At 53.8% G+C, this 15,566-nt stretch overlaps 2 protein-coding genes across 2 annotated transcripts; one reads left to right on the top strand and one right to left on the bottom strand.

Annotated features, from left to right (window-relative positions):
* Nucleotides 1–599: 599 nt before the first annotated feature.
* VOLCADRAFT_89349 (uncharacterized protein) lies at nt 600–4,998 on the bottom strand (the record flags this gene model as incomplete). Its single annotated transcript, XM_002948912.1, has 8 exons — nt 600–623; nt 839–1,029; nt 1,698–1,833; nt 2,486–2,606; nt 2,845–3,014; nt 3,745–4,406; nt 4,622–4,755; nt 4,910–4,998. The coding sequence occupies 8 exons, from the start codon at nt 4,996–4,998 to the stop codon at nt 600–602; spliced, it is 1,527 nt and encodes a 508-aa protein (XP_002948958.1).
* Nucleotides 4,999–6,131: 1,133 nt separating this feature from the next.
* On the top strand, nt 6,132–9,703 carry VOLCADRAFT_89348 (uncharacterized protein; the record flags this gene model as incomplete). The annotated part of the gene is made up of 4 exons (XM_002949011.1): nt 6,132–6,172; nt 6,237–6,306; nt 7,410–7,543; nt 7,999–9,703. 4 exons carry the CDS (start codon nt 6,132–6,134, stop codon nt 9,701–9,703), a joined length of 1,950 nt encoding a protein of 649 aa, XP_002949057.1.
* Nucleotides 9,704–15,566: the final 5,863 nt, after the last annotated feature.

Below are 15,566 nucleotides of genomic sequence, written 5' to 3'. Positions count from 1 at the left end.
GGACATAATTGGATACATGCTCCTCGGTCTTATACTAATATTCTTCCACTCATATATCGCAAGGAAAGCCATTCCCTAATTAACGGAAGAGGAATTGCAATAATAGCAAGGCTCGAATCCGGGTCGGGGCACAAATCGAGTGCAGCTTAACAACCCCATTAATCAGTGAAGTCTTGGATGATTGCTCGTGGCCACATGCCATAGCATGTTACATGCCCAGCAGCCCGAGATGTGTGCACATAGAGGAGGCAGTTATCTGATATTGGATTGGCGTCCAAACCATATGCCAGTGGGCGGTTTCGTGCTACACGAATAGGTCCCGAAGCCCTACATACCCCCGTGAGAATGCAATACCGCAGTGACTGCCGGTGACCAATGTCGACTCCCAATGCTTTCATCGTCGCTGCCGCCCCTTAATATGGCTTACGGTCCTGGAAGAAACCTCCCTTTTCCTTTCCTTCAACCTTTCCCCGCCGCGAGAGATCTGCTGGCCAAATGGAAGCCCCCAGCTACATGTCGTGTATCACAACACTATGCATGGATGCAGCAAAGTATAACAATATGAGTGGCCTCAGCCATGTCTTTAGGCATGTATGCCCTCAAAAGCGATTGGCGTAATAGACCTGCAGCGACACAAGGAGTCAGCATATGTACTCATTCAGGTGCATGCAGGTTTTGTTTGTACAGGGATTGGTCAGAAGCAATAGTTAGCTAGCGAGAGGTTTTGATGCCATTAATCTCGCTCCCCAGTGGGTCACGTTTGAAATGGGAACATCATCAATTCATTGACGAGTAGTGTGGCGTGGAATGTGCCATGCATTTGCAAAATCGCACTCACCGGGCAACACTTGCCGCTTTTATCATACAGAGCAGTCCAGAGATAGCCGATGCCGCTGACGGTGTCGTACCACAGCTGTCCACTGGGGTCACGCACGATACATATCTTGGGCTTCTTGGCATTCACCGTCGCTACATCCAAGCCCAGAGAGTGCACGTTGTAAACTTGCTCGCCGAGATTGCCCCATGAAGCTGTACGTGTACGGGAGCATGTACATGTACGGACGATGAAGGCACATGGCGGGAGCGAAAGCATGCACGCATACATGCGCGCGGGGCTTCCACGATAAATATGCGGTGCAAGTGTGACAACAGGTTATTAGGTAACAGGTTACTAGGTAAAAGGTTACTAGGTAAAAGGTTACTAGCTAGAAGCAAGTAGCTTGCTGATAAGACTGATTTAGAATGCGGGCGCGTGAGTCAGTTAACGTGTGTAAGAGTGCGAGGGTGAAGCTCCCAAATAAATACCCTGCGGGCACGCACCAAATCTACCACCAAGGAAGAATCATTGCACCATCAACATGTAACGATTTGTGCTGTGTTGTATGTGGCTACTGGTTATGATGATCATACGCCTTCTCTTTATGTACCGTATATACGCTATCTGCATGTATACGTATGTACCTTGCACGGCAACGGGTAAATACATACACATACAATTTATAGTGAGATAAATACTTTTACATAATCATGAATATTTACCGAGGTCAACAAACATGTTCATGTTACATACCTGTATAATTATAGATATGTACCCAAGAATTTTAGCCTCATTCTGATGGACGTGTATTATATACGATGAACCGCAGCAGTTCATCAAGTAAACGAATTATGGTTTTGCTTGCATATATAAGACGTACCGTTGAGGTCCATCCGTGTGTAGGACCCCCGCTCCAATGTGAGCAGGTAGGCCCCCAGGTACATGTCCCGCCGCCAGTCATCATCAATGATCCAAAACGACATGCGGTCTAAAATGGTGGCGTTGGCGCATGTAGACTGCATCCGTACACCCATCCATAGAATCATGCAGCAGCACCAGCAGCAGCAGAAATATAGATTCATGCATGTGGCGGGGTTATGGTGTGAAAATGAAGGAAAAGCAAACCAGAGGGAAGGGCTTACCAGCAGCAATGTGAGGCGGAATTCCCGAGCTGCTGGCCGTGGACTATATGTGGAGCGGTGGAATGCAAAGTGGCATGGACGCAGCGAATGTGGAGTAGTTTACTACGTGGAGTGCAAATGTTGGTGCGTGCACGGAAGTAGCGGGTGGAATTTATTTAGCTTGTTCACACCCAGCTACATAGCTGTTGGCCGCCGTAGCAGCAGCAGGCAGGCAGGCAGGCCCGCCCCGCATGCATGCTGTGGTCACTGTTAGCACATAGCACGTACACAGGTGGGCCGTGCAGCACCATTCAAACATACATGACGCTATAGCTGCAATATATAACGTTTGCAGGCATCGCGCGCCGCCCTGTTGTAGCTGCCGTACAGTACGGCACATACCAGCCAGCATCTTGAGAGCCGGAGGCCTTTTCGGCGGCCAGCTCCTACACGCCCCAAACAGCCTTCACGTTCACTGTCACGTATGCTTGCCTAGCTACCTATGCAACCACGTAGACATGCTTCTCGTGGAGAGGTATACACTTACCTTGGCTGGCTTTGGCGTTGTGGTGGTAATGTTGATGCAGTAATCCCTGGTCCTATTGAAGTAGGAGACCTCGTAGAACATGCTCATGGCGAAGGGGGTTACACCCGGGGCGGAGTTGCATCTGCAAGTTGCACGTCATAGCAACCTCTTAGCACCATACAGTGCAGCCCATTCGCAATCGTTTTCCGTTATATGTAGTCCATCAAGGTTCATCATCAGGTTCAATGGTAACCTGTACGGCTAAAAAGTGAGTGGGTAGCCTAGCCAGCAACCCCCAGCGGAGCCCAACATTATTGTAGGCCTATTCAATGAACACCAACCATATGCATGCGTACGCACATACACGCACTACTACTCACGTGCTGTTGGGGAATGGCACCATCCCCTCGGACATGTCATCTTTCAGTGACGGTAACCAGCAAAGGTCCTGGATGACCTCATTCACTGGTGCACAGCGGGTATCCAGAGCTCCGGTGGTCGGTTGTACGCTACGAAGGCGGACGGTGCTGCCAATTAGACCCATGGGACACTGCACGCAGTCGGAAAGGGGTTCAGGGATTGGAGCTATGCACAAGCAATCGGAACGCATCCATTGCATTTATTTCAGTGCAAATGCGCACTAACAACAGGGGGTACAAGTTCATCAGACCTAGGAAACATGTTTGCTATGCGTTTGCTGCTGGTAGCTAGCGTAATCATCACAGCGAGCAGTTGACAGTTACTTACAGCACAACTAACCCTACTTCAATTTTCTTACCAGCAGAATGCCAACGTACGCAGCTGTCTTAATTATGTGCTTTGAGGTTTGTAAATCTAGGCCTCTAGTGGGACCCGAATTGCTTCCACGGTTTCCTTACGCATTTCCGTGTGGAAGTACAAATTTACTGTTTCGTGCATGTGTACGTAGATAGCATGTACTACATACCGGTCCGGTGCATGGCCCACATGCATGTTGATAATTATCCTTTAGTTTCTTGTTCGTGCTCGCATTGACTACACTGACGCAGCATTCCCATCCTCTACTCGGGTGGAAGTATTCGCGTCCTTTCTACCCGCAAACACCCTAATCGGCCTTGTCTCGTTGCATTTGCCGCACATATCATACGACCTGCAACCATTGTAATCATTCATGCATTTTGTGCGTGCCTCTCACTCCTATTTGCATGGCCCATTTTGCATGGCGATGAGGTAGGGCTCTCCCGTCGCCCTATCTTATCCCTGTACTTTCAACGCAGCATCGACAGCCACGCCCCACGTACCGTGTCATCCGTGTTGTCAAAGTCAAATGGAAGTCCGCCCATCATAGCCCGCTCGGAAGCCAGGCCCTGTGCCGCTGCCATGCTGGTGAAGTTGCCGCAAAGCCGCAGGCTGGTGGCGTTGCAGACCGCCTTGCCAAAACCCGTGGCAAGGCCCTTGGCGAGTAAATCGTCTAAGTAGTTCAGCTTGTAAAAGTAACCCTCGAACTCACAGCAATTTTTCCAGTCCTCCGTCATATACTCGGGCTCCAAAGAAGCCAGGGGACAGCTGTTGCGGCTTAGGAAATCGTACGAGGTCCCACTCGTCTTCTTGCCAGGGATAACATCCCACACCCAGCACGTCTCGCACGGGACAGGGGGCGGCTGGCGCAGAGAGGTGACAGGACAGCATCGCAAATCTGAGCTGAGGAGGGTCGCATTCCAGGCAGCAGCATTGCTGATACCCCCGGGGATCAGGCGGTCAACGGAACCACACGCAGACGCCTTCGGTAACGTAATGCAAACCGTAGCGCCATTTGCGCCCAGGGCTTTGGCATCGAGTTTGAGACCGGGGATGGTGAGGACTGCGCGGGTGCCGAAGCCTTTTGAGGGCGGACCGATGGTGACGCCCTTCACCGCCTTGCCGTTCAATGTTGCTGTGAAGGTCTCATACATGCAGTTTTCGTCTGGAGCCATGGACCAGGAAAGGGTGAAGGGGTTTACTGTTATGACGGCAATTTGTCGCACCTGTTGAACTAGGTCGCAGAACGTACAATTGCCCCCGAGACGCACGACAGATGAAAGCTTCTTTCTTTGATGAAGTGCCAAATGCATGTATATCCTAATACTCAAATACGAAGCCAGGGAAGTCCTGGAAAGCTTTTGGTCGCGGAAGTCTCACCAACGTCAATCAGGAGAGATGACGTAGTCGTGTTCTTGCAACAAGCATTCCCTGTAACGCTGCAGCTGTTGGATTGTATCTTTATACAATACGTGAAAAGTTCAGTAAGGCTGACGTTGGGGGCGATTGAAAATCTGTTGGTCCGGGCGTCGATAGAGCAATTTGTAGTTGGAGTAAGGGTAACCGCCCAGCAGGTTGTAAAACTGAAAGGTGGAGAAGGGATTTAGTTCCGATTGTGGGTCCGATTATTAAAGGTCGGAGCGGTGCCAGCGCAGGTATTCAGCTCACCTCAGCAGAACAGCGATGCTTAGGACCAAGAGCAATACGGCACGCACTTCTTGTACGCATCCCATGTCATAGGGAACAGGTCGTGGCATTATTTTGGGAAAATGTTCGCTCGATCAATTGATAAGTAATTGATTTATCGATAAGTACGCCGCCGCAGAAGAACTCTTGGTAATGAAAACTATTCCAAAGTCTAAAGTGCTGAGATTGTTTTACTAGTGTAAGATATTTGCCCCGGTAGCTGCAGAGGAGCTGCAGGGGTTTCCCTGAAGCCAGCCTTACAGGGTGCAAGTCCAATTTCGTTTCGTTCACAAGATCGGCAAGCCTGGATTAATATAACAAAACACTGTTAACTACTACCCAAATTTCGCTAACATAAACCACTGGGCGCACGAGCAGCTACAGTGGGTACGAGACCAGCGTCAAGATAGCTGATTGACTACTTAGCAAGGTATTACCATTAAAACTTCACTTAAACGCCTGCTGCTAAATTGGTTTATGGATTACCGTACGATGCATGCTAATAACGCCAGCAAGCAGTCGTTTCATCCGGCGTAAAGCGGATCGCGTCCTGCTGGACGAAATAATTTCCCACTGCAATAACATTGGAAGGATTACTCTCCCTGGCATAACCAACCGTTATGACTACTCAATAGTCAGATGCTAAGAATCAAAGTTGCGATAATGCGATCATTCTCTGTTTAGGTAACATACACTGTCCGAAAGAAAGTTCTCCATCTTGTCGCGCAGGCACTGAAAGGGAACCGAACACGGAAACGCGTGGAACAATCCAACACACGGTCGAGCGGAGTAGTAACCTAAATGTAAAGCTAAACCAGAAGAAAAAATTACAGGAGAAGGGAAGCACAAGAAGCCGGCAGTGCATAGCCCGGGCACCGATCGAAAGTGACGGAAGGGCTACAGCTCTACGCGGAGACCTTGCTTGGCAATCGTCACGATAAAGTTTCCACGTCCGGGACACGAAAGACAACATGAAAGCACAAGATGAAATGCATCACAAGGTAATAAAAGCTATGAGCTCTCCCCAACTCCAACATACCCAAAACAGCCAGTACCGGAACCCCAGGCTCCAAGCATGGCAGACTCCCTAAAAGACCCCGCCGCAGAGCCATTTGCAATCACCGCTACGGCAGAGCAGTATGGATAGTGACAGGCAGGCAGTTCGGTTAGTTCGACATAAACTTCCTTTTCGAGAGATAAAATAATGGAATTTTTTGTGCGTTTTTACGATAGCTATCTATTTCGGTCAGTCCTTCGGCTGTGGCCCTTGGGGACCCCGCTCGTATGGGCCGTTATTGCACCTTTCCAGGGTAACGGAACTCCAGGAGGTGAAACATACGAGGTGTAATCAGCGGCAGCAGATGGAAATCAGGGGGAAGGTACGGAGAAGGCAACAACCAACCAGGCGGAGACTCCAACTGCCCAAAACCCAAACCCCTGTTGATCACGGCATGTACTACGCACTCACGCCAAAGCCCACGCCCACGCACGCACCAGTCGCGACGCCACCACCGGAGCCCTACGTACCTCAACAACGGCATCACGCAAGCACAAAGATCACCCGTGGCGGCTCACGCGCCGCTGCTGCTTGACAGCAACGCGAAGTACATCTATCATTGGGCTCTTCTCTGGTGTTGCCAGGTGCTGTGCGATTCGTGGTGGGGTTTTTGCCCTGGTACCCCTTAACAAGGGCGACTAGCCCTGCGCCACTGGCATCGGTTTCGAGGGCACTCCCAGGCCCTTTATGCCTGGCCAATACAGTGTTTAGGTTATTGTATATGCGGTCGGCATCAACAGGTGATCTGTTCGGGGATAGCCCACTGTAACGACGTCGTTTATTTATTCATTACACGTGATTGGTGTCTACACAGCTTCCCGAGACACCGACGATAAAGGAACACATGCGCTAAGGAAACCTACCCAACGATATTGCTTTAATCAGCAAAAGTGGGATCGATGTAACGTGTCCGTGCGCTGGGACGCAACGTGCATCCAACAAACACGCGTGTTATTGTTACGATTACGCGCTCTGTTTGCTATTCAAAACTGTGTCGGAGGTGAAGGTGGGCGCTTGCGTACAAATTCTACCACAGCTTCCTATGGCCTGTTCGCTGGCCCCAAATTTTGTGCATCGCTGACGATCTGTGGGCTTGCAGTTTTTGGGGGATCGGTCGCTTGGAGACGCTGTTAATAATCGCCTTTTCCCATTCTTCGAGCTCTTAGCGGCGTGGGGATGCTAAGCCCCGCCTTGTGGCGCTAGACTGCGCTTCGGTCACCTGGCGCTTGTGCCGTCTTATAGCGGAATCAGTGTGAAGCCCATGCCATGCCACCTATCTGGCCCGTTTCGTCGATTAGTTATCGTTGGTCCCTTTTGCCACTGATTGGACACGCAGGATGTTATAACGATTCAGGACATTATCCCGGATTATGCAGGTTGTCCAAAGATGGGCCGTAACAGTGCGTTGCGCGTGCCTGGCTACAGGCGTGCCAACAAAGCGTCTGCGGCTGCTCTCCGCGTACCCGCGACGTAGGATTTCCCCCCTGCAGCATGAACAGGATTGGCCGCAGCGCTGACAACAAGCTCAGCAAGTCAACCTTCTGGAGCCGGGGACAGAGGTGAACCAAAAGCACGATGGAGCTCTCATCTTCACCGTATCATCTTAATCCAGTGCCTACTTACAACTCTTAGGCTATGTGATCCGAAAAAGATTCGGTCGTACGCGGGCGCGCCAGCCATATTCCCCCACTGTGTAGCAGGTAGGGTGACCAGCTTTTGTAATGGGAAGTGAACCCTAAAGACTGATTTCATACAAAGATTTCATACAATACTGCGTTCGTAGATGTTCGTAGAGTGAAGACCCGCGGGCCCTTGCCAAGCCTTGCCAACCGCGCAGGTCAGCTGCTAAGCTCCTGATTACGGAGCTAGGCCAACAATTCTCCATTTTTGTCATTTGAAATTTGTGCAATAGGAAAAAGGCCAGATGCAGGCAAATGACGCTGGAATGCCGGCAACTATCGCTTCCAAAGCACGCGACAGGCCTCGTGGTGCGGCCTCGCGGCCCGACGCACAGCCGCTGTGAGCAAACTACTCCTTCGCCGCATCAGCAACACCAGCAGTCCGAACACCAGCTCCAGATCCTTATCTTCCTGCGCGACGAGATCCGGGAGCTGCAGCCCGGCAACGCCGTCGGGGATGGCCAGCCGCCGCTCCAACTGGGTCCCAAACTCCCCCTTGCCGGCGGATCTGGGCCGTACAACGCTGGACTCGCAGTCTTTGAACCGATCTCCGGCTGCGTGTACTACCTAGAGGGCAGCTCGGCTGTCATGAAGCTGGATTGTAATGACGCCGTTCATTTGGTCGCCGGTCGAGACGGGTGCCGCAAGGGCCGGTGGCGGGCTCCGTACTGCTGGTCGCTGCTGGCCCGGCGGCGACGGCGACGGCGACGGCGGCGGCGACGGCAGCGGCCACCTTGGGGCGAAGACGATGGTCCTGGCGTGGCTGCGCATTTTAGTCAGGTTAGCGCGCTGGCGGCCGACGGCAAGGGCGCCGTGTACATCGCGGAGCCGGACCGCATTCGCCGACTGGATGTCGAAAGCGGCACGGTGATGACCTTGCCGAATTCCGCACCGCCAGCGATGCACTGGACGGCGCTGTCCTACAACGCCGACGACGACATGCTGGTAGCCGCAACACCATACGCAATCTGCCACGTGGCGTTGCCGTACAACGAAGGCTCCTGTGGGTTAGACGGTGGTGAGGATAATGAAAGCAGCGGCAGCGGTGCTGGCGGCGGCGCGCTGCCGCCACGGCTTGTGGCGGGCAACTGGGGATCGTACGGTCGCGCCGACGGTGCTGGTACGGCGGCGCAATTTTATAACATTAATGCCATCCTGTCGGGTGCGGGTCGCAATCTGTACATCGCCGACGCGACATCGTTACGTGTCATGGACTGCTGTGGGTATGTACGGACAGTCCTGTCCCGCGGTTGCCTGCCGTACTGCTGCAGCTTCATGACGGCACTACCGAATGGTGACCTGGCAGTAAGCGGCTTCTCATACACGAATCCGGCCATTATATTTATCAGTGATGGCAGTTTCGCACCGGCCGCTGACGCGCTGGGAGGCGGCCTGCAGAGCCTAGAGGGTGGCCAGCCACCGCTACGGCACTGCACAGGCAGGAAGGCGACGGCGGGAAGGGCGACAGGGGCGGCAGCGGAGCTCTTTGAGCTCCTGTCTACGCCGCTGACGCCATCAATGATCGCGCCTGGGGGCGGGGAGGTGTACGTCGGTTTGGGGCGCCACGATGGCGGCCAGACTCTGACGATTTTGGTGGGTGCTGAACGCAAGTCTTTCGTTGCCCATCGCGCCGTACTGTCCGCACGCACCGGATTTTTCAGAGAGCTGCTTTCGCCAAGACGCCTTTGTGCCATGGCCATTGCTAGTGGCGACGGCGCCTCAGGTTCCAACGGTGCCGCCCAAGCGGGTGCTGATGACGCCGCAGGCGTGTTCGTGTTGCCTGACGCCGATCCGGTTGCCTTTGGCTGGCTGCTCGTTTACATGTACTGCGGCGAGCTTGCCGTACCGGACGAGCTATTGGATACCGCTGCGGACCTGGCGGAGCGCCTGCGTATGCCAGCGGTTTGCCTTGCCAAGCTGCAGGAGCGCCGGCTCGCAAGGCTGCCCAAACCCGCCTCGATGGTTTCGGAGGTGGCGTCAACCCGCCTGATACCGTCTCTGGGTTCTTGCGTGATGCTCTGCGGCATCTGGGAAAAGTGACTTCGATTGGCGGTAATCTGACGTGAACTCGCGGATTTTCGTGCATTGAGTTCGTTAATAGGTAAATGCGCCGAAATGTAGCTTGGCTGCACGACAAACATCTGTGCTCATTCGATGCACCCCTAACGGCCTCGTCGGTGGCGTCCTAGATTTTTAGCATGTCCTAGCTTTAATGGACCATCACAGAGGGGTAGTGCCTAGTGGATACTTGAGGCCTTCACGTGCTGCTTCTGATATGTTTTTGGATCTTGTCGAAATATGGGCCACCCTCGAGTACATGCCGCCTTTGTATTGGATCGCCCGCCCGCCCGCGCCACAGCTAGGGTGAAGACAATTAGCCCGGGTCGGATACCCGCGCGGCAACCTGTTAGCCTGTTATCAATTGCCAGGATGACTGCGATATCTTCTATTGGTTGCAGGGACAGGGGCGACCACTGCTGGGCTCTGATGATTGGGTGGGGCCAGGGGGGAAGCAGGCAGGTCTTCCCGCAACTCTCCTGTGCGGAAACAACAACAACAACAACTCTGAAGACTTCACAAGCAGTCTTGTGAAGAAAGACAATCAAGAATGCGTGAATGTTATAGAAGGCCGACATTACCATATTGCACATGTCGGTGCACACGTTATATGTGTGTATGTGTATATGTAATGTAATGTTACAGAGTGGGAGGCTTCTGGGCCACTTTATCACTTTGTCAGTTCTACGATTTATCATCTTATAGCACCATCCACCACTACCACACTATACTTCGCCATACGAACTGTAAGTCCAAGGCGGCGGGTCCAGCCGTCTAGGACCCCTCCTCATCCATTCACCCGAACAACCGAAGAGACGGAGGGTTCGGCAATCGCCACCAATCCAGCGTGCGAATCTGGTCCATCAACTGCGACCTCAACTCCACATCTCAGCAGCTAGCCATAATCTCGCGCTCCCGACTAATTCGGGGGTCTCCCCAGGAATCGAACCCAGGACCTTAAACCGCGAATCGCAGTAGTGTCAACCCAGACCAGATATGTGTATATACGGTGCACACGTTAGCAAAAAGCAATTAAGAGGCGATTTAGGAATAAGAGGACAATAAGATGTGAGTGCAAATATCACGCAGCTTGCTGAGCTGGAATGCTTGACTCAAAAAGTTTGTATGTCACACCTTCCAGGAGCCGCCCGTGCGTGAGGGGTGTGTAGTCCTCCTCCACGGAGCAAGACACTTTCCTCAGCCACCACCTCAGGTGTCAGGTGTCCGCTCTGTAAGCTTACTCCGCCAAAGGCGGTCAGATTTGAGCAAGGATGAGTTTAGAGCGCGTCGCCAAATGTTGGTTGGATTCCACGCTGCTCTTGCGGTTCATGTGGACATGCATGGTCCAGCACTCGGGGGGGGAAGGGACTGTCGCATCATAGGGACTGTAGCATCGACTAAACATGTCGTGACAGAACTCACCAAGGCTCTTTTTATTAACACACCGGGTTAGCCCGGTGTGAGGGAAAGATGGACAATACACAGCGGACACACGCAGATGGTGTCTCGGATAGTACCTACCCGCAGCAAGGCAACTCAGGTCCCCCCGATTGACCGACCAGCGTTTCCCCTACTCTACCATATTAGCGCCACACGTATGCACAACATATGTGCGTGCACCGGGCCGTAAGAGCGCACTGTTCTCTCGCTCGCTCGCTCGTTCACATACACGCACACAACACACCCTAACACGCACCCTGCGAAGACGACGGACAGCAGCGCGCCCTCCATTACTCCACAAGGAGCTGATGGCGGGTACCGGTACTGCTAGACCTAACATGACAGCGAGGCGCAGCATTAATGCCGACGCAACACAAAACAGACCGGACAGCCGTACCGAGTCCAGAGCGTTGAACAGTCCAGGCGCATCGAACCCGCTGCTTGCCATTCTCCTCCTCAACCTAACCCACCAGCTCCTGGGAGCCATAAGAGTTACGCCGTGCTGGGAAATCGTAAACCCATATGCCCTAGCTCTGGCAGCTGGCAGCTGTCAAAACCCCATACTTGCCAAAACCCAAATGGCCTGGTCCTGGCCTACTGTGATCCTGGTAAGGGTGCGCTCTCTGTCCACGAGGTTCGGATTCAAAAGAGTAATTCGCGCGAGGACAGCTCTATCAGTGTGTGCTGCAAGGCAGGCCCTGGTGCACGTAGCTTGCAATTATATACCTATCATAACCTGGTGCACGACAGCTCAACGGGCATGGTAACAGACGGTATGGTGTTGTGCGTGGTGAGTGCATGGCGGGATGCTCTTGTGGTGTGTGTCAGCGTGCTTAAGACAAAGTCTCAACGCCCCGGGGTGTGCTTTTCCCGAACTCCCGCGTGATGGATCTGTGTAGACAAACCCGCAGTCCACACTACGTGAAGGCCGAAGTGAAACACATACATACGCACGAATACAAGCACGAACACACACATAAGCATAAACACAAACACAAACAAACACATTCGCACGAAGGACAACTCCACAATACCCGCACCTGCGACTCGGTAATGTCGTTCCAGCCCATGTAACCACATGCACACGCAATAATGCGATGCGATATGCCGCATCCAGCCCCTCCCTCTAACACGCACACGCACACGTATGCACCGACACACTCTGGGATGCTGATGAGATGCCTGGGTGCATGCCTGCACGGCCCCCTGCTAGCTGCTCTTGCTGCTGCTCTTGACTGCCTGCTTGCTACCTTCCTAGGTCACATCACATCACGGAAAGAAATGCACGCGCACTGACCGGCCACACAGGGCGGGCGCGCCCCCTGCCCACATTCCCCCTATGACCCCACGTTCCCCATGCTCGCCCTCCGCACATCTGGTCTTCCGGCGACCGCCCACTGCTCCTGAACTCACTTAAGCACACAGATGTGCACACACACACACACACACACCACACACGCTCACAGACAAGGAATGACAAAAAATTGAGGGCTAGAGAAACAAAATAGATGCCGATCACTTCACACGTGTGCCCACCTCACTCGCGTCGCTTTCCCCCCATCGCTCGTTCATCGCTTTCAACTCCCACCACCTCCGCCTCCGGCTTCCGCCCCGTCCCGTCCCATGCCCTCTGAACCCACGTTCCATAACGCCTCCCACCTCCCACCTCCCAGCTGCCCCTAACCCCTACATTCCCCCATCCTCTCACCGCTGGGGAGGTGGAGGGCCAGAGCGGGACAGGCAGGAACAATAAAACCTTCACGGCGACCGTTTCAGCAGCACCTGGTAGACATGCACCACATGTGCTGTGGCGGATGCCCAGGACTGCGGGTAACGCCGAGCGGAGTGGAGGCTCAGCGGCGTCACGTCCCCGCGCGCCGCTGCCGCCGCCGCGGCCTCATCTTCCTCCCCCCCTCCTCCCCCGCCGCCTCCTCCTCCTCCTGCCTGCAGCATCAGCAGCTCCTCCTCTTTGGTGGGTAGTTGGTGGCCTGGGAGCAGAGCTGCTCGGAGCAGCGCAGTGGGCTTGACTCCCTGCATGGACAGAATTTGGTCAAAGAAGTGCTCGGAGTTGGTTTGGGAAGGCATCTGAGAATCGATTTGGTGGGAGAGGTCCTTGGAAAGGTTGGGCGGGTTGGGACGAGTCAGCTGGGAATGCTCCAGCATGAGTGGGCGGAGAATTGGATGGGTTGGAAAACGAGCATGTGGGCATGGACAGACGGAAGTGAGTGGGGAATCTGACCGACTGGTAGGCAGGGTGGGTACTAGGCAATAGGTTGCGGCCGGGCGGCGGTGGGTACGGCGGACAGTAGACGAGCTCAGAGCGGGAGCTCAGAGAGGGCGCTCCCAAAGGAGGTCCACCACCACCCCTCAGGCGTCGGCAGTTGTTCCTTGATTGACTTTGGCATATCATGTAATATGGTTTCCTTCCTTTTTCTCACACGCCACTGAAACCCTACGCATCAACTTTCCCATCGTGCCCTCTCGCTCTATCTATACCCAAGGGCGACGATTATACAACGGAGGGTCTGCTGCATGTCGATGACTTAAGGCGCCAAGCTCCGGAACTATGCGCAGCTGCCACTCGGTTGCTTTGGACATCGGTGCAATTTTTCGGTGTTCTCAAAAAATATCAAATAAGCATCAACTACGGTCTGGTTTAAATGGCAATTCCCGATCAGCGCAAACCCAGATCGGGATTTGGGAGAAAACCCCCTACTGCTTCCGTTGTTCCGTTGTTCCATTGCACCTGCATGTGCACCTGCACGTGCATATGTCCACGTGGGCATATATCACCCCCACCTGCACCTCCAAGAGCGCCTCCAGGGCCGCCTCAGCCGCAACAGGCCGCACTCGGGGTCCCCGGGTCAGCAGCTCCAGCGGATCATCTGGCCCGGTGGTCTGGGATCATATGGAGAGGGGAGGAATCACACAGAAGGCGAAGTGGTGGGGGAAAGACGAGCCCCCGCGAACGAGTGAAGCTGCTGCCAGGGAAAGAGTGTAACCGAAGTGGGAGAGGGAACCATGCGATGATGATGATGATGATGATGATGATGATGACATGATGATGATGATGATGCAGAAAGATACGAAGGATCAAATGCCAATGACGTCCGAGCAGCAAACTGCCGAAGGACAGTGTGTGCGTGCGTGCGTGCGTGCGTGCGTGTGTGTGTGCGTGCGTATGTGCGTAGGTAAGTATGTATGGCTGAGCACAAGAAGGGAATCGCGTATAGATTGTACTGTGCAATTGTGCTATACACCATGCTGCGCTGGGATTGGTCATGTGGGCCTTATGGCAAACTATCGGTGCCGGAATGGCTCTACAACGACCATTGAGGTAGATCAGAGTCACTCTTATGACATAAAAGTTGCAGGACCGCAATCACCTGCTTTGCAGCAGGAAGAGCAATATCGTGGGTGCCCGTCCCCGTCCCCGTCTGCACCACTGGCAACCCCAAACAATATATCCTGGCCGACCCGGCAACCATGTACACCGTGTTTCTGAGCACGAATTCGCCAAACGTACCACAACCGCCAAGGGTTACATACACGTATACCTAAGCACACATACATACGTACATACATGCTAACTTGCGTGCAAACTTATCCATACACGCGCATACATACACACCTGTCTATACAGCTGACGCAGCATGGCTGACAGCCCTCGCTCGCCGTACACCACCTGCAGCAGGGCCTCCTGCGCCGATGCCACTGCTGGTACGGCAGACGAGATGTACGGCTGTACGGGCACCTCCAGCCCCACAAGCCCTTCACCCAACGGCCCACTGGCCAGAGATCGCCGATGCCCACCACTGGCGCCGCCCTTGCCCGTTGCCGTTTTTTCCGTTGACAGTTGTGACAGGGAATCGGCTAGGTCTGACAGCAACTGGGTGTGAAGTGGGGTGAGCTGGGCGAGGGGCCCAGTGGCTGCAAGGGAGGCTCTGCGGGCAATGGCCGGGCAAGGGGTAGGTAGTAAAATTATGGCAAGGGGGAGAGAAAAAGACGGGCAAAGGAAATGGCGAGGTGCAGGCAGGGTTAATCCAGGCAGGGCGCGGGAGACCTAACCGCACATTACAAATCAACAACGAGAGGTGTGTGTGGCGAAAGGAGGACAACTTTAATGGGCACTACACAATCACGCTCTTCATTCCCGGGCTTTTCCAATATTCCCCCCCTTAACAGTCGGATCCTTCTCAGCCCTACCTCAACAATTGTAGATCCACACGTCCCAACCGCTTCAAATCCAAACTGTCCAACAACCGAAACAGGGACTCCTGCACCAACGGAACGGAGAGCCAAGGGGGAAATCCACCGGATTGAGAAGTGGAAGTGGAAGTGGAGGCAGGAGCAAAAGAGGGAGGGCACCGAGACTGACGTTGCAGTAGCAGCGCTCAGGTAAGAT

Source organism: Volvox carteri (genome assembly GCF_000143455.1).
Source record: "Volvox carteri f. nagariensis unplaced genomic scaffold VOLCAscaffold_12, whole genome shotgun sequence".
Lineage (NCBI taxonomy): Eukaryota > Viridiplantae > Chlorophyta > Chlorophyceae > Chlamydomonadales > Volvocaceae > Volvox > Volvox carteri.
The sequence above is the reverse complement of the archived record's forward strand: the minus strand, read 5'-3'. Positions and strand labels throughout refer to the sequence as shown.